At 35.5% G+C, this 27,363-nt stretch overlaps 1 protein-coding gene across 8 annotated transcripts in view; it reads right to left on the reverse strand.

The window, feature by feature from the left end:
• The window catches only part of MCTP1 (multiple C2 and transmembrane domain containing 1), a 501,946-nt gene that overhangs the window by 125,445 nt on the left and 349,138 nt on the right, over window positions 1–27,363 (reverse strand). For 6 of the 8 annotated variants that reach the window (XM_058532257.1, XM_058532230.1, XM_058532077.1 and 3 more), the window contains 4 exons: window positions 26,825–26,927; window positions 26,393–26,494; window positions 25,939–26,013; window positions 23,788–23,907 (listed from right to left, as the gene is read on the reverse strand). In XM_058532257.1, the coding sequence (XP_058388240.1) occupies window positions 23,788–23,907; window positions 25,939–26,013; window positions 26,393–26,494; window positions 26,825–26,927 (400 nt within the window). Of the gene's footprint in view, window positions 1–23,781; window positions 23,908–25,938; window positions 26,014–26,392; window positions 26,495–26,824; window positions 26,928–27,363 lie in introns of those variants that run through there. The other 2 variants (XM_058532162.1, XM_058532391.1) reach the window with 2 other exon arrangements.

Raw genomic sequence — 27,363 nt, forward strand, 5'->3', positions numbered from 1 at the left:
ATTAAACAAACTGTTTTTACTGAGCATCTATGTTCATTTGAGGTGGACTTGTGTGTGTGTGGGAGGTTGTTAAGGGAGAGTACCACCCTTAGGTTTGGCCATTTCAGATAAAGCATCTAAGTACTTGGCACAGGGTAGGTGCTCAACATGGGAAGCATCTTTGACACTGGAGTGCCCTAGGAGGCAGAAAAGCACATAGCTGTTGTCTGGCATGCATCCTAGGCTTAAAGGAGAGAAGTAGATGGGTTCTTCCCTTGTCCCTCTAGGGTTGCCAGCCCAGTTCACCAAGGAATGGAGACAGGGATTCAAGGACACATCCTCGAGACACAGCCCTGGGGTGGAAAGGTGCCTCTGAAAATAAAATAATGGCATTGCAAAGAAAGTACTTAATAGGTTGGTAGCCTCAGATGCCATGGTGGCAAAAGGTAACTTAAGTCACAAATCTATGGTCAATCACAAAGATTGGCACTTAGATCTGAAAAGCTCCTAGAATGTAACTTTTTTCCATGAAAAATAGCTGAAACACAAAGCTGATTTTCTATGCTGTTGCTACCATTTCGTAGTGGCACAACTCCCACCCCAAATGTTGTGGAATTATATTCAGTATAGATTTGTTTATCAGTTCTTCCACTCTATCCATTTTTCAGCAACTGATTAGTCTCCCTGGGATGTAGACACATCTCTGATCAAGAGCTGCTTGACTCTTCCCCATCCTCACACATGCATCCCAATATCCACATTACTTATAATAAATGTGCTTATATGTACATATATAAACACATTTGTATGCATATATGTTCCCAGTACTGTATTCAAAGACACATTCCGAATGGATGTATATATGCGCTCATATACATATAGGAATCCAACTGGATTCCCAGAGGGAAATGTGGAACACATTGTTAAAATGTCTGTCATCCATGTAAGAGAAACAGAAATGAGCTGGGCATTAAATTTGCATACAACCCCCGAGCACAGAGGTTCCTGTATGTGCACCGTTCTCCTGTTCTTGATGATGGGCATATCTGACAGAAAGATTCTGTCAGGATTAGCTCAGGAAAAACACCCCCAAGGAGATAATTTGAAGACATACTGAGAATTTGCCTCAATACATGAAAATAAACATGAAATCCTCAGCACTCTCTGCACATTGAGAAGTTCCCACCAACACCCCGCTGCACACCGGGGGATAATCTACCGGAGTTAATTAACACACAGTCATACACAACGCTGTTAGAAGTGGTTGCCACTTAGGATTGATTTAGTTGCTGCAGTGCTTAAAAGAGACTCGAGAAGGTTTTTGTGTAAATGTGGGAGGAAAGAGAAGGAAATAAAAGTGTAAAAACAGCTGCAGAATTAAAAGGTGCTAAGGTCTTTTTTTCCCCCTGAAGACATTAGGGAAACTTATTGAGAAACTATTAGTATTCCAGTAAAGAAAGCTTTTCACTTGCTTTTATGTTTCTTCCACATCAAAATTACACACACACACTCAATGCAGAGTCTATAGATTGTGGCTATGAAAAGAGTATATTTTACTTCATAAGCAAACAAGCTCTTCATTAAATGCTAACATATGGATTGTGTCATCTAAAAAAAACAACATTTTCTCTCCATGTCTATTTTTCACTTTCTGATTTATGTATATTTTCAGCAAAGTTATTAATTAGTCATATGTCTTGGGAAGAATCATCAAGGAATGAACAATTCCTTTATTTAACAATCTTTGTGATACATGGATAGAACAAATCTAACTACTTTAAAATGTTCTTCCTCAAAGTGAATGTTACGAATGCTATCTTATGAATAAACAATATCTCTAATAATCATGATAGTGAAATATCACAACTGAGTAAATAAAGAGGTTTTAGCAACCTGCTTTTTATTACTGAAACATGATGGAAATAATATAGAAAAGACCATTAGTGTAAACCCCATTAAGTCAGGCTTTGTGAAAATTTAGAGAGTTGCAATTGATTTTTTGCCCTGATAAAAGGGTTTGCTAAAGAAAATTATAACAACATAAAAAGGATTTCAGGGGAGAGAGTGTTTACTTTGGATTTGAGAATCTACTTTTTATTTCAGCTGTACTGTTTGTATCCAAAATAGCTAGAAATCATTCTCGGTTCAGGGTAATTCTACTTGCCTCTATTTTGCTTTCCATTAGTTGAAATACTGTTTATTAAGCATAATAAAACCTACATGAAAAAATTCTATAAGTATATATTTTCCTTCAGGACAGAATGGCCTACAAAATAAAATTCAACAAAAATGCATTGACATTGAGTATGTGCTATGTACAAAGCCCTCTAGCACATCCTGAGTAGAATAGAGAATCACATGCAACCTCGTCTCCATCCTTTAGAGGTTCAAACCCTAATTCACAAAGAATTAGGCAAATAGGTTCATTTTGAGAATCAACTCTGAATAACTGGCAGTGGCTACTTGGAGTGTTTTGTTGAGATATGAGATATCAAGCACACGTGCTGTGATCAATTTATAATGTCTGCCACATGTGCAAGCACACATGCTGTGATCAATTTATAATGTCTGCCATGAGAAAGGGCATTGGAGGTGGCAGAATGTAGGCAATGTCTCTGCCACCTCTGGCCTAGAAGATGGAATGTAAGGGTGGGATGGGAAAGGACTATGTGTAAGAAATAAGGTTAGATTGGTTACTGAGGTTTTATTTTCTATATCTTTCAAAAAACAGCAAATTGTCAACAACGGTTTTGGGGTCATTAATCATGCCTCCTTATGTGAATTTTAGAGTGGTTTATGTAGAAAATAAAAGCATGAACAAAATAGTCAGTACTAAAGCTGAAGATACAAAAGTTTAGAAGCGTCATGTAAATGCAAGAAAGGGATTGCTTTGACCTGGGCACAATACTAGAGAAGAATTCACAGGTTCTGGGAATGTTGCCCTGCAGGACCAGCATATCTGAATGAGGTAAAGAGGCTGATCATTCGATAGAGAGAAAGGTTGCGTTCTTGCAAAAATACAGATTTTTTTTTTTTTGCTATGTCTCCAAATGTTAACCAGAAAAGATTAGCTGGAAGCAGCTGCTCAGTCTACTGTAAAAACAACAGATACCAAGAACCCAAAAGGACCATGAAAGATCACCCTTCTCCCATATTTCATCTCATTCTGCTTCTTAGACATTCCCCCATTACCAATGTCACCAAGTGATGCTGGCAACTGACAGGGCTTCAGGTTTTCATTCTTTAAAAGAAGGAGTTGGAGAGAGAAAGACATTTTTTAAATATTTCAACAAATGTGTGGACATTTCATTTTTATTCATTTCATTAATTTACTTCTACAGCTGCACTCGTCTACTCCGAGAGCACTAAAACCCTATGGATGCCACTTCCAGAGCCTGCTTTTCCTTCCGGGTCGAAGGTGGCAGAGAGGCACACAGGAGGCACAGAAAGAGAAAGAGGGTTTGAAGAGTGTCAGGATGTCAGTCTCAAGGCAATCCTGGCAGCTTCCCAACTGGCAGTTGCAGGAACATTTTTCTGAACCTCCTTCACTCACAAGCTTGACTTTATATTGATGATAAAAAAATGGGTACATACCATTACTTTCCTGGTCCCTGGACCAGCATCATCAGCATCACCTATAAACTTAAAAATGCAAATACTTGAGTGTCACCTCCACCCTACCACATCAGAAACCTTGGGAGGGCCAGATTTCTGTGTTTTTAAGAGCCTTCCAGGTGATTCTGAAACCTGCCAAAATTTGATAACCTATGTGCTAGGTCACGGACATTTTTATTGTCTAAGTTAAGACCTTCAGTAAGTTCTTATTTAAAGTGTGGTCCCTGAGCAGCATCATCAAGACTACCTAAGACCTCTGCCTTTGGCCTCCTGAGGTTTTTAACAAGATCCCAAGGTGATGTGTATGTTCATCAAAGGCTGAGAAGCACTGTTCTAAGAACTTATTCAAAGTACCATGCACTCTGCCAAGTAGTTGGCTGTTATGATCTTATTAGTAAATGTAATAATTATTCATTTCTCAAAAATGGAACCCATTTATTCTTTAGCTATTAAAAGAGAAACAAAGTTATTTTTCCTATGAGGTGCCAGGTCTTAGTCTTTTTCTACACTTCGGTTTCTGTTCTAAGTGTATTTTCACATCTCCTGAGAAAATAAAGAAATAAAAGCTCAAAATTCCTGATGTCTTCCTTAGTTCTGAGATGTATCCATTTTATTCCCCTGGAAATGGGATCTCTGAGGTTTGACAAAGAACAAAGATGGATTCTTTGCTGTGTGTCCTCTCCCACACACAGAAAAGGATCTCTGGGGGTAAAAAAAAAAATCTTTATTGACCATATTGAGTCAGCAATGTGCGTATTTGTATATATATCGGGGTGGGTAAATTAGAGACAGAGGGAAATGTCATCTCCACCAAGTCAAGTTCATCACCCCTTAGGGTCAAGCCCGAGTGTGAGGATGCCCCAGATTTCTCTATAACAGAGGGAGCTCTGTTGCTTCTTGTGATTATTCTAAAACTATGAGAACCAGTGTAATGGCAAAAGATCACAAGCCCACCTGCTCAAGCACCTGTTTTTCCACTCTTCTATTTTCATCTGCAACTCCAGCATTGTTTAGCTCAGATAAGAACTGATCCCTGGAAACTGCAGGTCCTTCACCTGTTTGGTATCCTAGCCTAAGCCTTGATTTGGGGGGGGGGGGGTTGGTGAGCAGGTGGAGAGAAGGGCTGTCGCTGTCGGACGGTCTACATTTGTAGCTAAAATTTGAAAGAACATTTTCAGAGTTGAAAAGAGCATACTAAAAAACAATGTTTTAAAACTATGCCTGAATCTGATTAAAACCAACATGTAAATCAACTACACTTAATAAATGAATGTCATTGAGTCTTATAATCAATAAGTCTTGCAAAAGTGAAGAAGGATTCAAATCAAATGTGTAACATTACGAAACGAAGACATTTCCCTACCAAATTAGAGTTAGTTTTCTTGTCCTAGTTTCACCAGTCTGTTCAAAACTTCTTAGTCACTCAAGTTGCTCCTTCCTGAGCTTTTCCCCCACCCACCAGCCCTGGGGTTACCCTGTGAGAAAATGACTTCTCTATCTAACCACTTAAGATGTGAATATTTGTTGTGAACCAGCTGCAGCTCTAATAACCACTGATCCATGGAATCAAAGGCTACTCCTCACACACAATAAGCTCTTCTTGTTCCCGAAACTGCACTCTGTAACCTTTGCAAGTATTAGAAAAAGTAGGCAGGACGGGTCCAAAATGCAATCAAAGCCATAAGTTTCTTATGATTGGATTAATTTCAAACTTCAGAAAAGTAAGCAGTTGAAGTTTTATTAACAAAGGTGGTAACCGAAGACATACAATTTCTAGGACTAGGGTGCAATTTTTGCAAAATAAGATGCATTGTATTGCCAATTTGGTCAACAGCTGAAACTTAAAATGCTGACAGTTTGAAATATGTTCACATGGTGACAATCAAAGGTTCGTTTCTCTCCCACCTAAATATAATTTTCCATATTAAGAAAATTTAGAAACAATTTGTTCAAAGGATCTCTGAAATAAACCAAGCTGCAGTCTCTAAAATCCAATGAGTTCCTTGGTAGCAAAGAAATATACATAGGAACTAGGGAACAATTTTTTTTGAACTCCCCCAAAACATTATGGAATTAGACATTCACAGGTGTGACATATTACCTAAAGTAAAATATATTGATGAGATTTTAGTGTAATTAAAATCCATTCCCCTCATCAGTAAGATATGACTTTAATAAAATATAAATATTTTCACAGTCAGGTCCTAATCAATTTGGAATCCCAATCTAGAATAGAGTCTGGGCACTTAGTGGGCATTTAGCCAATGCAACGAAGGAAGGAATGAAGGAAAGAAAGTGGATCAAGATGGGACAAATAGCCCTGTTAACAAAAGAGAATTATCTTTCTGAAATAAATCAAAAGTTATACTTCTAACAACATCATGTTCTATTTTCAGCCCACAAATTAGAAATAAAGGTACATTTTGGTATGGAACACATGCTCTGCAACTCTTTGAATTAATACACTGCTGTGAATTATTCCAAAAAACAGCTGAGACGGAAAGAAGGAAATGATCTCCTTTGCCATTTAAAAAATATATACGCAATGGCACTTTGTAATATTTGTTTAAAAATAACAAGTCACAATAATCATGCCAGTCCTTCTGGCTCTTAACTGTTCTTAATAGGAATAAGATTAAACAGGTCTAAACTGGCAAAGGTTCCTAGACGCTAACAGCAATTGCCTCAATTCACATGAGGGTGCCTGACTTCAGAAGCACTTTTTTGTAATCTTTGCTGCATAAGTACTAAAATATTATTCTATATTTTAGAAGACTTGTGGATTTCTCTTCTATCTGAAGGGCTGAATAAGAAACAAAGCATTATGTTTCAGACAAGAGGCCTTATGATTTTCAAGATTCTGGGTTATGCACTTAGCCATTCTGCTGTCTCCCACCTACATGGGGTCACAATGCAAAATAAAGTCACCTCTGAGCAAAATCATGAACTTCAAGGCCAAACATCTGCATAAATAATCTGTAGGCCACAGACCATCATCAAAGTCTGGAATTTATGCAAATAACACTGCTTCCACTGAACAGATCTGTAATGGTGTAAGCTTTTCCAGCCTAAATAAATGAGTAAATGGAGAGCTTTTATGGTGCAAGATTGCTACCTACAGGCCAAACTGCAGAATGACATACAAGACAATTGGGGTGGTGGGGAAAAAAAGAGGTAAACAATTTTTTATAAGGGTATGTGAATTATTTACTGACAAGTAGATAAGCCCGGGAGCATGTAAAGACCTCATAATACACACAGGGATATGTATTGACAGTTTTTGTTTTAAAACTACAATCCAGTTTAAGAGTTTTCCATTATTTCTCACTTTTTTCTTTTGGAGGTTTCCTTATCTTCTGCAAAATGCAAATTGCTTTTCTGATAGGGAAAAGGTTATATTTCAGTAATGTATTATAATACCTCTGAATGTACATTGATTCTACATATAGGTTCTATGTAGAATCTATATTGATAATTTTAATTGTTTTTGATAGAGCGATCCATCACAAAATTTGGAATTAGTTTCCATGGTTCAAACAAATCTCGTGAGGAGGTGGTGGGGGGGGGGGAGGGGATATTACATATTTTATACCACATATTCCCTGACTCTAGATAGCTTTTAAAATTCGTTTGTTCAAAACTATCTACTTTCAATATTTAGAGGAATTTAAAGATTATGTATATTTTAAACTGTATTTCTTCTTTAAGAAAATATCAGCTACTTCGGTTATAAAGCTCAGATGGTAGTCCATCTTATAATAAAGGAATCTGATTTTCACTGGCAAAACAATATCAAATTAGAACTGAATTCTCCATAATTTATATAGCAGCCCACATTTTCTGAAATAGAGAGTGAGTTTAAAAATGCAGGTCTTTAAAACTATAAGACAAGTTATTAGAAATGCATTTTCCTTTCAACTACAGAGAAATTCCCACTCTAAAGAGACTAGGTTTCAAAACTGAATAATATATTATGGTTAAAACACATCAACAATCTGTCACACCATATGTACAAATAAACATATCCCACTATCACTGCACATGCCACAAACGAGGCCAACAAAACATCTGAAAAGGTAGAGCAAATTCTTCCTCAGACTGTTAGAGACTCTAAATAACATCGTCAACATTTTCTAAGATATGCATAAAGGAAAGTTATCATTCTTTAATACTGCTGTTTACATAGTTCAAACATTCTGCTTGCCCATCTGATGAAGATGTTCCACACATCCTTAATTTTCAACACAATTTAGAACAGATTCAGGTTGAGTAAGGAAAGAATACTATTCTTTATAATTAGATGTTGTTTTGAATAATAAAATTTTAACCCTTTGAAATATTTTGAAGTAATCATCAGGTGAAATTCAATTAATTAAAGAGTTCAAATATAATAAAATTATCGAAGAAAAGGCATTGTACTAGTAATAAATATGCTAGTTTATTCTAACTTGTAGTCAACTATATATTGCTCAGCATTTTCCCCCAACTAACGTACGAATTTTAAGCAATTAGGTGATGCTATAAATGTGTGTAATAGATCTATAACTTTAAAAGTGGAAGTGGTGAAGGCATTAACCTATAGGTGTTTCTTTTTCCTACGATTAGAGTCTTCTGAAAAGCAAATGTTTTATATATGGTGTTTAATTGTATATAACCATAATATAATTATGTAATGATTAAATGATCTCAATTTTATTTTAATTAAGTAGATAATCTTTTTATTAGAAATAGTTTTCTATAATTAAATTGTTCAGGAGAAATTTTAATCAAGATTGAGGATGAACCATATAATTTTTAAAAGCAGATTCATAACAAATTTTCTGTGAAATTAATATTTAATTCATCTAACAATATTTTCCCTCATATAGTTCTCAGTAAATTGGGTTGTGACTTTTCCAACTGATTTATACTTTATCAGTCAGTATAATGGTGAACAGAATTATTGAAAATGTTCAGGACGTGTGAGAGTTATTAATTAAGGGTAAGAAAAAGTTTTTAATATTGCTCTCTTAGGCAAATAGATTTTAAAGGCCTTATTATTATTTACCTGAGGCAAGTAAATTCATATGTAGACCCCTAATTCTACCATAACATAATTATAAACCATAATAAAGGGTAAGAACTTTCCTATTGCATTTAAGAAGGCTTTAGGAACAAAATATAAAACTGAATAATGAAACATATTATTGGTTGATGGATACTTATCCTAAGGCTATCTATCAAAATCAACTGAAATTATTGGTCATAATAAATAGTGTCATTATTCTGTTGGGATAATTGTAATGCTCATAACAAAGTAACCTACTATGTTTGTGCTTGTCTTAACATGGATTGTGTATCAGGGCAATTGCCCATATATGCAACAAAACTATTTTTTCTTATCTCATAGAGCTGTATTTGATATTTTTTTCATATTTATGTATTTTCATTTTCTCATACCAAACATGAATGAATTCTAAAACTAAATTCACAACATCAGTATAAATTCTAGACCCATCAAGGCTTTTTCTAGCAAAGAATCTTACTTTTATCTTTGTTACATTCTGTGCAAAACTTATTGGTAACATACTTTCAGAAAATGCCAGCCAATAAACTACACTAAAATAATTTTCTTTAAAAAAGCACAGTGATCTTTGGCATCATTCACTATTTTCAAAGCCATAAAAGAACAGATAACAAATATATGACTCACAAATTATCAATTATGAAAAATAATCTGGTTCAGAAAGCTGTACTAATGTAAAAAGATGGATCACTTGTCACAAACCAATAAAGGCTATTGTTTGTGAGTCCAATATTTGATTTTATCATTTATGTTGGGCAACTTAAAATGATTTTTAAACCACATTACTTTTTGAAAAAAAAAAAACTGTTATAAAGGTGAAGACGGGGGTTGGAGTGCGAAGAAACCAGATGTGTAATCTGTCATCCTTGAAACAATTTATATTCTTGCACTGAATCCAGCCTACAAATCTAAATCACAAAGACCTGGTCAGCAAGGATGAATGCATTAGAAAGAACCCTACCGTGTTCCAGAGAATGGACAGTAGCAGGAATGTTAGCATGACTCTGATTCTACCCTTCCTTTTCACATGCCATTCCGATGGCTGAAAATTTGCAGCTATGATGATTCATTATGCAGGGAAGTTTAAACCCTGTGTTTTTAAAGCTACATATGGTTTGTTACACTTGTTATGAAGGTACCTGCTTTTACTTATTTTGTATTACACAGAGAAAAGCACAATGAGGCTACCAAGCCAGAAAACCTTTGTGACAAACTCTCGTTCAGATTGTTTCATATTTATAATTTTATATAATTTTAAATTCATATTTATAAGAGGTACAATTCTCACCAACCAAGAAGAAGAGCATCTGTGTGAGTGGCTGGTGTCAGAAATTTCCTCCATGGTTTTTATCTGAGGGCCACTTTGATGCTCTATCTGCTCTCTGCTATCCCAATTACAGCCTTTTACACCTGCTTGTAAATAAAGGCTTGGATGGCTAAGAAAATCGGAAATATTTTGTTCACAAGGCCAGTGATAAAATGTGCATATGTTATCTAGGTGTAGCCCTATTTCCACCCCTAGATAACAAATTTGATCATCAGATGATATAAGGCAAAGGTGAGTTTCAGTGATATAAAATACAGTGGACACAGGCAGAGGGTAGCAGAAATCATAATGCAGATAATGGGAGTGATCCCAGGATAATGATGTGCCCAGATGGGGATTTGGTGGGGAGACTGAAGAATGGTGAAATAAAGGATGGGTTTAAGGGTAGAAAGGTCATCACATCCTAAAGACATTATTGCACAATGGGCCTTTACCATAGGAGACTTTCTTCCCCTCCTTACTAGTGAAGAAACACTAGAAATTCTGAAAGAAACAGAAAAAGGGAGAGCCCAAGGGCCTAGTTATATATGCCAAAACTTAGTAGGAAAAATTAAGTATTAAACTCTGGATCAACCTCTAACAGCTTGTTTGAGGTGGGGGTCATGAATTTTGCTTGAAGTGGGGCTCTTGAAAGTTCTTGGAAATATTCCTATTTGGACTCTGAAAAGAAGTGAAAATTGGGGGATGGACATAATTGAGTAACTATTCAATTATGGCAAGTGCTAGCTAATGAAAACCTATTACAATTAAGTTTTTAATAGAAAATGTGCTAATTGACTAGGTTGGAGCTCAGAACAAGCATATGGCTAAGATGTTTGATTACCTACTCTGGTTCCATGTCAGAGATCAACTATAACGCTGTAAAAATGGGTGTTTCTATGACAACTACTGAGCTTGCTGACTAAGGAGTGGGTGACCAACTTGAGGGATGAGTTTCTCCAAATAATATGTGATCCATTAGTCCCTACACTGTGTGACCTGGAGGCTCATCAGCTGAAGTATGCTTTTTCTTGTCCCTTACTCAAGACATTCATTTTGCTCTCAGCCTTGGCAAAGCTTGAATCAGACTCTTATGCAAAGAATATAGCATAGGATTTATTTTTTAATTGGAAAGGGTACATAAAGCTATGAATCTAATTTTCTTATAAAAGTGAAACAAGTGAACACATTCCGACCAGGTCTGAGTCTAGCATTCAACCTCATAGGAGTAATTATAGTAATTTCTGAAGTTTCTGGATGGGGCCAGTCTCTATGTGGAAGACAGCTTGGATAGCAACCTTGAGGACATGGGTATTCCATCATCCACGATTTTACACAAAAATTTTCTTTTCCAATGTCATTCTAAACTAAAATTCAAAACAGGTGTTTGATGCTCAGGCTGTAACCAAAACATTCCCCCTTATAACCTGCAACTCTGATAAGACTTCCCTCGGAAATATAATGGTTACATAGCCTTGTACGGCTTTAACAAACCCCTATTTTCTTCTTTCCGCCCCATACAATGTGCAGTCTATTTGCACCCATTCAGGACTAAATTACAGATAAAGTTACAGCAAATTTGTTTTCTCAAAAAAGCAGTCAGCCCTAATATCCCTTGAGTAATAAAAGCCTTGTCTTTCATTCAGAACCAGAACTGGCATGATTTTCTCCAAGAAACAAACTCTACTTCTTGCGACAATGGACCTGTTCTTAAAATTCTGAATGAGATACAGCTCAATTTGCAGGTGTTCAGGTATAAAGGTAAAAGGGCATTTGACCCCCCAAATGGCAATTGTTGCTGTGGTAGGTAACTTCAGTCTCCTTGTTACATCATTCTATTAGATAAGCTGCCAGAGTTTTCAGCTCTGAATTACAGAGGTAGGCTCAGGTGGATCAATAATTTATACAGATATATCTCATTCATTCTGATGGTCTAAAGATACATACTAACAACCTGCTGCAGCCACAGAACAAAGCCAGAGAGACATTATTTAAAAAGAAAGAGAGAAAAAGAAACCCATTTATCTCTGTGAGCAAAAACATTACGTAATAATGACCTAATGGCTTATTAATTTTATTTTTCAATTGTTTTAACAAATACTGTGATGAGATAAATAAGCTCTTTATGAATCTCAATAAGGTTGCTCTGGCGAATGTTACGCTAACATTTAAAACTTTCAGACTGATTTTAAAATAGAATGATATATTACATAGCAATATAATACGAAGCATTTGAAAAGATTCATGCATCTAAGAAGTTTACATTAACTAGCTTAACTAAACCCCTCAAATATTTTATTACTGAATTTCTGTATAAAATTACTTTTTAAAAGATGAGAATCAAAGACATTTAGGGACTGTACACTAAGAGTATTGTTAATATAGCCTCATGCTGTTAAGCATTACCTGGGGAAAATTATATAGTGTTTTATTCACTAATACTATGACATTTTTATTAACTCATAATCCCTGTGCTAACAGTGGTGCATTAAACAAGTTATAATTAAGAGGGCAGCAAATATTAAAAATGCCTACTTTCAAATTCTTCAATCACGTTAAAGGGAATCCTCTAACACACGAGTGCCTCTAAAGGAAAGCAGTACAAAAACCGTGTGTTTACAATGTAAATTAATAATCAATAGCTTAGATGGCTTAAATAAGATTTCCATAAGTTCCTATTGTCTTGTCCTTAAGAATGAAGGGAATTTGTGATCTAAAAACACGATAAAAATCCCTCTTACCAACTTGAATTATAACAGTGACTGTTTCTTGACAGACCTGAAAATTTATTTGAGGATAAGATGCATTAGAAGTTGGTCCCTTGCCCACTTTCAGCTCAAGGCCGGACATGCATCTGGCTTGGACACATGAACCGATTGCATTCAGATTTGGTTTAGGAAGACTGTGTGCAAAATTAATTAGGGCAATAGATCCAATGAGAAGGAGGATAGCAATTAGAGGTAATACTCAGGTACCTTATTGTCGCCCACGTGGAGAAATTATCTTTTCCTTCTTTTCTAAGGAAACCCCTTGGGAAATAGGGCAGATGATAAAAGTATGAAAGAAAATAAAAGTGCACGCATGACAAAAAAAGAGAGTGAGAGCAAGAGAGATGCTAATGCTGTGGTCTCCACCTAAAGTCCTTAAGCCTTTTTATGCGATACTCTGGGGCTGCCTGCTGTAACCAGTTAACATTGCTGGCCTTCCAAGAAAATATAACTAGTCCCTTAAAAGTAGAGAGAGGAAGGAGAAATAATGGAGTGCCCCATTTCTGACAGTCAAGAGGGAGAGGAGAGAAATGTTCCCACACTGATCTCATTAAGATGACGAGAATAATGAGTGTGAATCTTATGTATGAATCTCATAGTAGATAGAGGAGGGCATAAATGGATCCCACATTCACCCTTTTATGATGTCTGATATACTACATTTATTCTCAGCTCCATCTGATACTACTGTTGGGGGCTTCTGTTACAATATTACAGCTTTAACTTCAAGTTTTGCCGCTGAAGTCATCTGAGTCAGTCATTCAACACAGCTTTATTGAGTGTGCATGAAAACGGGGAAGATCTGTTAATGGCAGCTGAAATGCATCTCAAGCAGAACAGCCTGAATTTATTTCCTGTCACTGGTTCTAGTAATGGATTAAAAATACTGACAAATGGCATTTTTCAGTTTACAATCTATTTTATTTCCTAGTTCCTTAAACTTAGGTTAAGCATTCTAGTCAATTAGAAATAGAACCCAGCTATTATTAAATATGTCTCCAGTATATTTTTTGGAGGAAGAGCAATGCATTTTCAGCAAACACTGATGGGACATTTTTCTTTGTGATTTATCTCTCTTTTTAAGGTCCGACATAGAATATTTTCAAATAACAATTTTAAGTTAAATCATTTTTCAAGATTGATGCAAATTTTGAAAGGCTACATAGCTCTCAGAAACAAAAACCTGTGTTATTGTGGTCATGTACGTTATTCAAGCCTAAAGGATCCACAGGCCCTTCCACTCAGGGACTTCAAAGCCATTTCATATAGATGATTTAATTTAGCTCTCTTCACTCCAGTAACTCCAATAGCAATAAATTGGTGCACCAAGTTTATAGCAAACTATACCTCACATAATTTATATGGTGAAGTGGGCAACACCCTAAAAATTCTAATAGTATCTCAAAATATGCCCAAATTATTATTATTTCAGTACTTCCATCACTTTGTAAAGGAATATACTATTCTACTGCTTAATAATATGCTAGAAAAATTTTAATCTATATAATTTTAAAGGAAATTTAGGATGAGAGCAATACAGTGAAGCTGGATCACCAGTTTTTCTAAATAATTCAGTACATATACACTTTTTTCCTGGCATTTATTTAGTCTAATGGAAATTTAGGCCATGGACAGGTTCATCTTAGCTACCATTAAATCAATATGGATCAATATAGATGGTTTAAGCAACTCAGTGAAAATATAGTTTGAAACCTGGGAAATATATTCTTAATGAGTCTACATTTACTTTTGGGAGTAAGTAATTTACACTACTTAGAGGCCAAATGACATTTCTTTACTTGTCTAAAATGTACCTCACTTAAACACACGGTGAGCTCTCCAAGAGTTCTTTACTCCTATATGTACATCTCTGCACAGCGCTTTTGGGAGCTATAGTGTGATATGATCTCAACTGATAGAAAAGTTCATCAAAACATAAAGTATGCACTTATTACTTAAACTGCAGGAATAATATTAAGCAAAGTGAGCACAGATTTACTATTTTGAGTTGTCAATTCCAGTCCTCCCAGAGCAACACATTTCTTAGCAGGAAATACCAAGGATTAGGGTCCGATTTTACACTCTTAGAACTCAACAGGACAGTGTCAGATGCTTGGTTTTCTTTAATTAAGGACAATTTGACATAAACTTCAGGATATAGAAATAGATGTCTCTCTTTCTATACGTCAACCGAGATTTAGGACTTAGAAATAAAACTGTGGTAGGAGGCTCATATTCTGAGAATTTAAAAAATTAAGGAAGCAGTGCACTTGCACAGACAAGCTAGTAGAACCTAGGTTAAAGGTCTCTCTCATAAAACCCAGCCTCCTGGTTGAGGGATGCAATAGGCTTTACACTGGAAGAACCAAACTCTATTTAAAATAATTTAAACAAAACCGGATAAGTTTTGAATTTTGCTGCCTAACTAGAAAAAGTGAACTCAGCATCTGAACTTCTACATTTATGAATTAATTTTCTGAGTAGCAGCCACCATTTTATTAACATTGCTTTAAAATATAACACCTCTTTTATACAACCTCAGTGTACTAATTTGTGGATAATTAGCAGACTACTTTTAACCTCGGTAATCTATTATTTTAAATTAAATCCAAAAGATTTCTCTAATTGACTAAGGGAAATAATATTTAATTCACCAACATTTTATGACAAAACTGGATGATATATTCTTGTTTTGAACATGTAAACATTGCCTGCAATCTGCTTGGCAGGAACTGTTTGGAATGCTAACTATGGAAAATGCACTAGAATTATTTGTATATAGCTAAGCGGGATATAAAACATCATATATTCATATATTATTGATAAATTGCAATAGTAAAAGTTTTTTGATTCCTATGGGGAACTGGGGAACTTGCCATGCAGAATCGCCAGTAGAACAGGTATCTTTACTGTTTTACATGACTTTCCTATTCCACAACCTTTTTTCCTGCCCGTCCAATGAAGATCTAATAGGTAATCTAGCCTTATGAAGTATGCTTTTATATCTCTGACATAATGATATTCATTTAAGAATATAAAGATTATCTATTAGTCATAAATACAGTGCAATGGATGGGCAAAACCCATCAAACCCTCATAATGAGAGAGGTTATATTACTTAGGCCAGAATTAACATTCACCCCACTTCTCCATTTCAATGAACCACAACAATGCACCCTTGGAACTGGTGTAGAGAAGAAAACTCTCATACAGGTTTTCATAAAGGGAAGATTCAATTTTTCAACCTCTACGAAGCCAAGCAAAAATATTTCCTTTAACTGGACTGCCATATAGTCAATAATTTTGTATAGAGATCACAAAATCTCTTTCTTCAGACTGGTTATCTATGGGAATAACTTGCATTGTATGCAAACTACAGAAAATCCAAACTAGACTTTACCACCAAGAGCATGAAAGTAAACATAGTTAAACTCACATTAAACCTCATTTAGAGCATGCATTCTCAACAGGGGCGATATAGCATCCAAGGGGGCAAAAATTGGTTCTTGGGGGAGAAGAAAACAATCTTAGATATTACAATGATTTGTGGCCCTCCGAAGCTCAATACTCCCTGACAAAATTTTATTCCTTCAAATTTAATTTCTCTCATTAAATTAAATGAAATTTTTCTCCTTAGAGGGGTGATTATGAAAACAACATTGAGAAACACTGATTTAAGATAAAATAAAAGCCAAGTTTTGTCTCTAAAAATCTTTTATTCCACCTTTAAAATCGGGGTTGACTTTCATTTTTATCCAAATATCTGTTTACACTTTGATATAATTTCCATCTTTCCTTGCTTCTTAGCTTTTCTCTGGCTTCCTCTTCATTACTTCCCTTTGAGCCAGTAGCTGATGACTGGTGTGAACACGAGAAATGGTCGGTCTTTCATCTTCACTGTTACTGATCTCTAGTGCTACCGCTTGCTGAGTGTTGGACCTCTGTCATCACAGCAAAGTAGAAGACGCAGCGCAGAGTCATAACTCACAGACCTACTGTGGCAAGACTGACTACTGTGTCCATATTCAATTCTGACTATAATGTTAAAATGTGGTAAGATGCCAAGAGAAGGGGCAATGAAAAACAGGGACAACTTCTTAACAACATTTCAGATTAGCTTCTCACTTGGTAAATTAACTCTAATACATTCATAATTCTAAGGTATATCTTCATAACTGGTCAAAATAGAAAAATGGGACAACAGAAAGCATTCTACTCCTGTTTCTTAATATTTACCTGATACAAAGGGGCATGAAAACATTTGAAGGGTGAACTTACTGACCAAAGTATATTAATGACTGCATTTCTGTTGTAATTTACAATCTTTCAGAAGTTATTACTCTTACTTTATAAAATTTTACTAAAATAAATTATATAATTATCTCATTCACTTAAACTTTTTCCTTTGGAAAACACTTTACATAATCATATTTTGAAATGGACTATGGCTTGCTATTTATATTGAAGCTGCCCCTAACATGTGCCTAACAATTTTTATTGAAGGTGGAAAGTAGAAAATTCTTCAGAGCACAAGAACATTGGAATCTGAAGACAGACAGTGAGACATCTCTGATTTCATTATTCTATAATTTTTGATCCTTAGTCAACTCAATGGTAAAATCTGGACCATGCAACGTATTTTTTAAGAGTCTTATAAAGGTTTTGAGGCTGAAACTACCTGGTAAGCAATGCAACGAGGCAGCCGGAGGTGAAATGGGACAGCAGCCTTACAGCCAAAAGGAGATCATACTGAGGCATTGGTGTCCCCCAGCACCCCATCTGTTATTGCACATACCATTAAAGTTCATGAGAAGGCTAATTCCTAGATTCAGTATGGTATCATAGCTATGTTGGTGATATTTGTGATTTATGTTTGTTTATAACATAGCACAATAGCACTATACCTGAGAAAAAGTGAAATAATTTTATTTTCCCCAAATCACCCACAGAAGAAAATGTCCCCAGATTACAGCACCCTACTACTTCCCACTTTGGAGGACAAAGGGGAGAGAGTAGAGATAATAGAAAATATGTGTGGTGTGCTATAAGGACTAGATTCTTCCTATTGTAAATATAAAATAAAATTTAAGAGGAATAAGCTTTTCAGGGAGTAGTAGACTCTGTGGCTCCCTCCAAAGAACAGGAGGCCCTTTTGCCAACATCTATTAAAATAAACAAAAAAGAGCATGGGCACCATTTAAAGAAAACTAGTGCTGATTTCAGGAAGTGTTGCTTTTGTGTGTATATAACAGCTACAAAAGCAAAACAAAAATTACTGTACGCTTAAATAGGCCTACCAGCTGAACTAGAGCACCACCCTTCAGGAAGGATTAGAGACATCTAGTCAAAATGCTTTGTTCCATTAATATCTGATTTGCCACATTTCTTAAGATTCAGGGTTGATTTTAGCTAATCATGGTCAATTCTAAAACTCTATTTACTTCTAAATTCTGGTCGTTGGGGTCTTCTATGCAAATGCAAGAATTTATATGCAATGCTTTGTGAAAGGCATCACTTAAGAAAACCTAATTTTTCATAGGTTAATGTTTGAAAAATTTTTTTCTTCCTTGGAATTCAGATAAATTGGCAGAAAAAAATGTATATTTTGAGTATCAGCTTGAAGTGCCAGCGTGTCCATATGAATTGGGCACACAACCTATTTACTGAAAAGAAAATTGTAGCACTAGAATCTTCTAAGTGTCAATATTCTTTGACTTTATGAAAGGAATTTTAGGCAACTTTGGAGGTATACAATCTCTAAATCAATGAAATTTTATTTAGGCTTTCTCCTTTGCTCACATATTTGTGAAGGAAATGTTTAATGTATTTAAAATTTGTATAAATTAAATTGGAAGTATTGTTTAGTAAACTTAGTAAGTGTTTATGTCAGAGGAAAGCATAAATGAAGAGGAGTGGGGCAAAAGGGCTTGGAAGTTTAGATTTACATAATTTTAGGAAAATTCAAGAATACAAGGATAGGACCATTAGTTATAGATCATTTTGCTTTAGTACTTGTTTCTTTGATTTTTGGGAGATTTCTGTTTTACTGTTGTGGGGAAAGTAACAAAAATTACATCTGGAACATTTCCAACTTTTCTGGTAGCACTAAAAAAATAACTGTAGCAAGAACAACAAAAAAAGCTTCTATAAAAACCATTTGAAAATTGCCATAGACTTGAAGCATAATTTTGTTGGTGTGATATTACTCATGTCTCTTAAAGTTTTAAAATAGAAATTTCTGTTGGAAATTTTAAGTTACCTTCCATACGTCCAGAACAATCACCCTATATTGTTCAGTGAGATGAATGCTAAGACTTGAATTACAGGTGACATAGACATGCCTTTGTTTTCACATTGATATTTCATCTTAAGCAATGCTCCCTTTTTAGTCCTTGAACATGAAGGCCACTTAAAATGTCCTTATTGTTTGTAATAACTTCTAGAAAAATCCACATGTTGTTTAATAGCAGCAGGCTTTCCACACAGGAAGTCCTTGATAAGGTATCCTATTGTCTTCAGACGGGTGTATTGTGTCCCCCTGCCTCTGCAAGTTCAGCTCCTCCTCCTTTGCTTGTGCTTCCTCCATTTTTTTTTTTTTTATCATTTGGCTACACAGAGCTGCCTCATGTCATTCTCTGCATACATCATCTCTGTTTTTTCTCTTTTCCTGCATAATGGCCCAGCTTTTCTGAGAGTAGCTGCTGTCCCGAGTGGGATCCTTTACTAAAATGGGGATTGAATGAAGGTGGAGCACAATTTATCTGGAAGCAAAGGAAAACCAGGCATTGGAAAAGGACCCAGAAAGGAATGAGTAATGAACCAGAGTGGACTCGATGAATTGCTGTAGAGGGAATTCTCAGTTTTGACACAAAAGGAACGCGTGGATACCAAGCAAAACCAAGGGGGAGACTCTCAGTAGGAAGCCTGCCTCCTCGGAGGCTGGTCACTACAGAGGGCTGAAGCCAGTAGCCCTCCAGATGTGAACAGAAACAAATGTATTTTATGAGTAACAGTTAAGCATTCGAACATGCCGTTTTGGAACACAAGGTACTTTGAGGAGTTGACATCCCTTCATAATGCATGTTCATTGTTCCTTTAAGTAAAATATGTGTCTCCCTGTAGTTATTCTGTTAGGATTTGTACTTTAAAGGCAAGAGGACATTTTTGATAATGCACATTTTAAACTTTTCATTAAACTACCAAATTTAAATTCTACCTTTTTGTGCACTCTGACATTTTTATCTGGCATTTTCATTAATTTTGCGACATACATAAATGTAGCTGAAATGTTAACTGATCAATACTTTGTCTCTCTCATGTAGCACTAGCGCTCCGTTCCCTAAGGACCACACAGCAGAACAGAAATTAAATGTGTAAAATATCAAATGTTAATGTTAAACACAGCGGCACTTACTGTACAACGACAGAAAAGGCTAAAACAATTCCAAATGGACAGATGGTACCACAAATTATCTACAATCACATTTAAAGATTAAAGTTTGTCCTGTAAAATAATTCTTTGACGCACACTGAAGTGTGTCCTTTTACTGATAGCTCAGTTGTCCAATTATTTTTGTGCTCATTACAGTGAGAAATGACAGTACTGAAAAGAAAGAGAGAATGCGCATTCTTTTTTTGTCTGTGTTGCGCCCACTGACATCCACAGGAACACAAATGTCTGGTCAAGAGCCTGATGAAAATTAGGCCCAATTTATGAGACATTTCCACATCTACAATAGATGATTCCAAAAGACAAGCAGTGCCTTCTGCACCACGTACGTCTGTGTTCGCTCCCAGGCATACAATATTCATAGTAAAATTTAAAAACCTAATCCACAGCACACAAAAGCAAGGAAATTCCCAGGAACGTGTTTGCTTATATTTTACCCATCACCTTCCAGGCCAACTTCAGCTTCTAATTTCATTAGCTGCCTTTGAATCTTCCCCACAGCACACCAGCATAGTGCCAGAGAGGCCAGAACGGCCCTAACCCTGCATTTCTTATGCTCCCCGCTTTAGTGGCCATTGGGACAAAAAATTATTGTTTTTCCATTTTGACTTCATTTTTCTACACTTAATTTTTGGGTAGTAAATGAGAAAAGAAAAATAAAAAGGAATAGAAAAAACCACTTAAACGTCGTAAAGTTTACCGATGGGGGCCTAAAACCAAGCCGCGTGATGCTACAAATACACGTGCGCCATGAGGCAGCTGCATTTATGAAGAAGTGGGCCAAGTGGAGCCAATATTATAGTAATAGACCCGTGATCCATCAACAGCGAATGATGGGAACAATATGTTTGTAACAAAGGGGTGCTGCTCATACTCTTCTCCTAATGGAAAGCAGTTCTTTTCAATAAACTGGCCTAAAAAGGCTCTGGTTATGCAATGAGGTCTTTGAAACATTTCGTTTTTAAATGCTCACATCATTTACCATCTACAAGATGAATAAAAATCCCACAACAGTTTTGTTTCTGAATTGTTATGATATTAAGATTATAGGCATATATTTTAAAAGGTCTTTTAGAAAGGAAATAATATCTGCTGTGTGGCTTTGGCTAAGCCACTTAACTCTTCTGTGTCTCGGTTTCTTCCTCTTTATATTGGGAAAATAATAGTACCTACCTGATAATAAGGTTGCTGGGAATATTAAATTCATTAATGCATGAAAAGCACTTTCATACATTAATGCCTGAAAAGCGGTTCCCTGGCACATAAATGCTTAATAAATATTAGTTGTTGTTATTATTCTATAAGGATCTTTTTGTATCAGAATTTAATCTGAGGTTAAAATAGATGATTGATAGAGGATTATGAAATAGTTTAGAATTTAAATAGAAGGTCTAGGGAAAATTGCTACAACAGCATTAAGCTATGTTCATCATCACTTAATAACTAGCTTTGTTAGAGCAAACTCTTATTTATCTGGCATCATTGAATAAAGACTTTCTTCACATGAGAAAAATTTTCAGATTGATCGACTGGTTCACTGGTTGGTCGAGTGATATAGACAGCCATTTTTATTGGGAGCCTACTGAGGACTACACACACTGTAGGTGATGCTGGGGTACCAGGGTGAAAAAGGCAGGGTTCCCACTCTCGTGGAACTCCCAATTCAAGTCTGGGTAAGTGAAGTTTGGTTTTGCTGTTTGTTGTTTCCATCACATTCTGTAGAATATAATTCAGTGCATTTTTTGGTCAATGAAACAGTTAATATTATTGTTTCTTTTCAAAAGTATTCTGAGTATGTGTTCACATTGTAGTTTGTGGCCTCTTTTTTCACCAGCAGTGTCAGCAGTCCCTTTTTCTACCCTTATTGTGCCCTGCCCCACTTTTCCTCAAGCATCTTGCATTCAGCTTGTGTTTCATAGAACCTAGTCTGTTAGAAACTGACTACCAGCTAAGAGAGATGTTACAGTTCTTCCCCAGTGAACTTAGCCTCCCTTGCAGTGAAATCACTCAAGTATTATGTACTGTACCTAAGTTTCTCAGAATTTCAGTGCCTGATTTTTTTTAATCAGAAGGAAATTGTGAAAAAATCTACCATCTTGAATTCATTTTATATGAGCGACCTCTGGAAGCCAAGTTTATGATGGCTTACACAACACATTGTAATGCTAAAGCATCCAAAATGAAGGTTCCTGAACAAACAATATAATTATATAGATTTCTCTGTCTTCAAATTTCACAAACAGCTGTGGGGAATGACTTTGGAAGGAGTGAATCAAAGATGGCAGCATGATTTTTTCAGCGGAATACTATTGTGTCTGTTATAAGGACCCATGGAACGTGGAAGTAACGGCATAAAATAAACGTAAGAAACTCAATATCATTTTTTTCCTCATTAACGGCCAAGTGCCTCTATGATAATGAAAAATCATAATAAAATTTGCTGAACAGTACCCTGATGTATTTACTATGTGAAACAGCGAAATAAAAGAATATTGAAAGAGGCAGATTTTCTTTTCTAAAACTTAATGATGATGACAATCGCTTTCTTTAAGGAGACAACAACATGTCTTTGGGAAGCAGGCCGCCTAACTTTCTGGTAACTTAGAACACAAAGGGACATACACACTCTTTGTTCCATGTGCTCAGACATTAATGAAAGTCTCATACAAGGCCTGAGAGGAGGACAGAGCTCAAAGTACTAAACAGATGTGCATATCCTCATTTGAATGGTAATACTAAAATGTTGATTTGTTACTATAATTAAGGCTTTTCTTGTAAGCCCCCATAATAAAGTCATATTCTGCTAAACTGGTAACTATGAGGAAGCATAAGGTAGTCATATTCTAACAAATAGGACAATAAAATAAAGGATTTCAAAAAAAGGACTCCACTTAAACTTCAAACTGAAATCCTGAATAAGCAAAAATAATGTGAGAGCAGAAAATCCCAGTTAAAACTCAGAGGAAAGTATTCTTTCGGATTTTCTAGCTTTGCAACTTGGTCTCATCAGCAGTTTTTAAATAACTAAAGTAAAAGGCTACAAGATGAACATTGTTAGAAGACTATTTGGATCTATCAAATTCTCTCTTGTGCCTTTTTAAAAACTGGAAATCTCAGAAATAATAAAACGATTCTTAAATAGATTGCATCCACTTCCAATTGATTCAATATCAAAGTAGTACCAACTAGCATTCTACTGCCAATGATTTTCATAGTTTGAAAACATATCTACAGAACAAATACAATTAAAATGAAGATGGTCAAGATTATTGATTTTTCTTAACACTGAGGACTTTTCTTGGCTCTGCTATTGGGATTTGGAATTATGCAACATGTAAAATTTACTTTTTAACTGTCACAGAGAAAATTATACATTGGCGGAGATGTCTTGCGTTCCGGAAATCTGAGGGGGGGAAGTATTCTTGGACTCAGACCTTGAACAATCCATCAGCTTCCTGCCCACGGCAAATCTGTCCAGTCAAGTCTTAAAATAGGAGTTTTTAAATGGCCACATCAACATAACTGTTACTATAGCCACAGAAACATGTAGCTATGATTACCGAATTTAATGAATAACAATGTAAATAATACAGTATGATCATACCACAAAAGCAGCCAGGCTCCTTGGGGGTGAATCCCAGTCAAAGCAACTATTAACGTAGTATGCAGCATTTACGAGCACCATGATACAACGCTTCATTCTGATAAAGTTTCTCAGTAGCAGCTGTAAGGAAGATGAAAATATTATTAGAATTTGCAAGACTAAAACCCATCAGATTTGCTACAAAATTCTTCAAGCTTAGTGTGATTTAAAAAGGATTCAGAAAGTTAATAAAGTTGTAAGAATATACCAAACAATTTGGCTCACAAATTAAAGAAAAAGAAGTATTGCTGGAGAGAGTGGAAAGAATGGAATTATAAGAGCAGTTTCTTAGCTAAATATATTTTCTTAAATAATATTATCATGTAGATTGGGCTACCTTTGTTCAAAAGAAAAAAAATCTCCAATAGATTAAAAACATTTTTTGCTACTTACATACTGTGAACGTTAAATATATTTTTTAACTCTTAAATCTTGTTGTTTTAAGATTCTTCAAGTGTGTTAATTTCAAGATATTTCAAACTGCAATGGATAACTTGGAATGTTTTTATTTAGGATTTTAGAGAAAAAACAGTTAAGTATTGCTTTATTATAGAAAACAAATTTTTTTCACCATTTTAGTAGGAGTCTCCCTTTCTTACTATCATATTCTCATTCTCTCCTTTTCTCTCTTTCCCTCGCCCTCTCCCTCTTCCTCTCTCTTTCTTTCCCACCATAAATTTAACCTATGTTTTCTCATTACTTTTTCATAATTTTGGAGTTAGGAAAAAATTTATGGTAACCAAGTTCTTTACAAAATCTTTTACTCGAAAAGATATATGAGAATTGATATAATTTAAATTTAAAATAGAAAACTAAGGCATGACTACAACTGTAAAAAGAATAGCCCATACACTAGCTGATGGCTCAAAAAATTACCTACAGCTGTGTTAATAATTAGAATAACATATCTGCAGGTTAATATTTTGCTACTTCCAAATATACATCAATGCTGATCTGGTATTTTAAAGAAGTAGCTATGTAAAGTTTTACTGAGGTCCTATGGAAAAAATACATATGTATGTATAAATATAGATGTATGTACATGCATATCAGTTTTAACAAATTGTTAAAATTGAAATTCCTTTCAGACAAAGTTAAGAGTCTCCTTATTTGTTTTCCTTCTTGGCCCCTGATCACCTTCCTTTAAGAGCTACTTTTATTACTTTTATCTATAATTGTAGAAAAATGTGATCTGTATTTCTATTTAGATAGATATTGCATTTGTAACTCATGCACTGTCTTTAAACAACCAAAGATCCCACTGTTTATGGCGAATTGTTTGGATTAAAAACAAAAATATTTTTAGTCTTCTAATAGCACAGAAAATTGTTAAATATCTTAACACACACAAATGAGTTCGGTAAACTTTATAGCCATAACAAATACATTTTATTTCAGTTGTGTTCATTGGAAGTAAACATTTTTTTAAGGGGAAATTTAGTACTCTTTCTTAAGTTGATATCAAACCTAATTTAAAACTACAAGTCTGACTACAAGATAGCAAGCCTAATTTAAAATGCCTTCGTGATAGAAAAATCAGATTTGCTGATTTTCTATTTTCTTAGCTAAAAATGCCAATAAAAGTTCACTTCTAAAAGATCATAGTCAAAATCTAATTAACAGGAAGGTTTCTCTTAAAAGGTGGAGCCCCCTCTCTTGTGGATTAGAGGGAAGGGCTTTCTGCTGAGCCCGCTTTCCACACCTGCATCATACCTGTGGGTGGTCTGGACATATATTTGAACCTCAGCTTTTGGTGTTCTCATTTACACGTTCCATGGCAATCAAATTGTATTTTATGTTCAAAATGAGCTTTCTTTTGCTAACTCATGAATGCATATCCATTCTATGCAGTGCCTACAATATCCCCTTTCCTTTCTGACCACCCCCATCCAACTTATTAGTTTAGTATTGTCCTTGTTTGATCTTTTAAGGAAAGAAAGGGAAGAGAGAAAAAGAAGGAAAAAAAGAAAGAGCCATTTCACATAAGTAGATGATCAAAAATTCCATAATCTTCCCCCCTCCATACCCTCCAAAGTTTATTTGAATTTACTTAGATGTTTTACAGATACAATCAGGTCTTCCCAGAGGGATTAATCTTTCCTTACTTTTTACCTGTTTAGAGAGTCTGTTTTCCTCTTCAATGTACTTCTGTTCTTTGGGTATTAATGTTCGTAAGCTGGCTTTCACCTATACATCAACATATGTGTCTGTTATGGATTAATATATTACAAACGTTTACAAGTTTTTCACGTAGTTCAATTTGCAATCATTTCTAAAGTTTCAAAGTCCTGGCTGCTGTGCTCATAAAATATAAATGTATACAGTTGCACATGCATGTGCTTCCGTTCCTTACGCCGGCAGGCAGCGGCCGCAGCACAGCCGCACGGCAGCCGCCAACTATAACAGAAAGTGTGGGTGTGCCAGGCGGTGGCAGAAGCGTATTCTCCAGGATACATCAAGGTTTAGAGAAAATGAGGAATGACAGAAATTCTCTACAAATCAGGAACAAAAGCTTTCATGAAACTGAACTCTTTAGCAGTACAAAAAAGCCAAAGTTAAGACTTACAGCATTAAAAATCACATCTATTTCAAGATAGATGACCCCCTTTGTTGGCCCTGTCAGCTGCTTGTTTTTCAAGACGTAGGCTTTCTGTTCACCATTTTGAATCTGCGGGAAAAGGACATGACAGCCGTCTGTCTCGCGGTCTCCACTGAATACACTCCCTCGGTGACCTTTGACCCCCAGCTGCTGAAACTGACAGAGAACCCAAAACAACTGTGGCAATTCTGACAAGTACCTGTTCATTACCAGGATCAAGTCTGTCAGGAAAAATTAACTATCATGGGATTCAACATGGCCGTGAATTGAGTATGTTAAAATTTTTAGTGTTCTTAATACAGACCTTGGTTGAGAAATGACAGATATAGAGCTGAGGGTTTTTTTTTTTTCCTTGAGCAAAAGCAACACAGAGCGGTGTGTCAGGTGAATAAAACTTACAGACAGCAACGGTATAGCAACTTTGCCCAGAAAGTCAGCACTTCGATCCCGATCTTCATCATAAACTGTCACTTCAAGAACTGAATGGATATCTTTAATGTTGCTGCATAATAAATATATGTAAGGAAAAAAAGACTTCATCAGTGGGGAACAGGAACAAAAATGCTTTTGAAAATTTAGATAGCTCCAGCTGATTTGGTGTGTGTTTTTATGTATACTATTTGCATACACATATATATATAAGGTAGCTTGGTATCTGACAGAATTTCCCACAATGCACCTTAGTAGACTACAATGATGGTTCTATTATCTGGGACTTTGAACACCATAGTAATTTCAAGTTATAATTTTTTAATGAAATATAATTTGCCATCTGAATGGGCACAAAGTAAGTTATTGTAAAAAGAATAAACCATCAATAAGTGGCACGGATGTTTTTTAGACTTTTCCTTCTCATTATCACAATAATTCCTATCTTCCTATTACCTGCACATAAAAGACCACCAGGTTTGACAGCAGCAAGAGTCACAGCATATTTT

Source organism: Diceros bicornis, chromosome 1 (genome assembly GCF_020826845.1).
Source record: "Diceros bicornis minor isolate mBicDic1 chromosome 1, mDicBic1.mat.cur, whole genome shotgun sequence".
NCBI classification, from domain to species: Eukaryota; Metazoa; Chordata; class Mammalia; order Perissodactyla; family Rhinocerotidae; genus Diceros; species Diceros bicornis.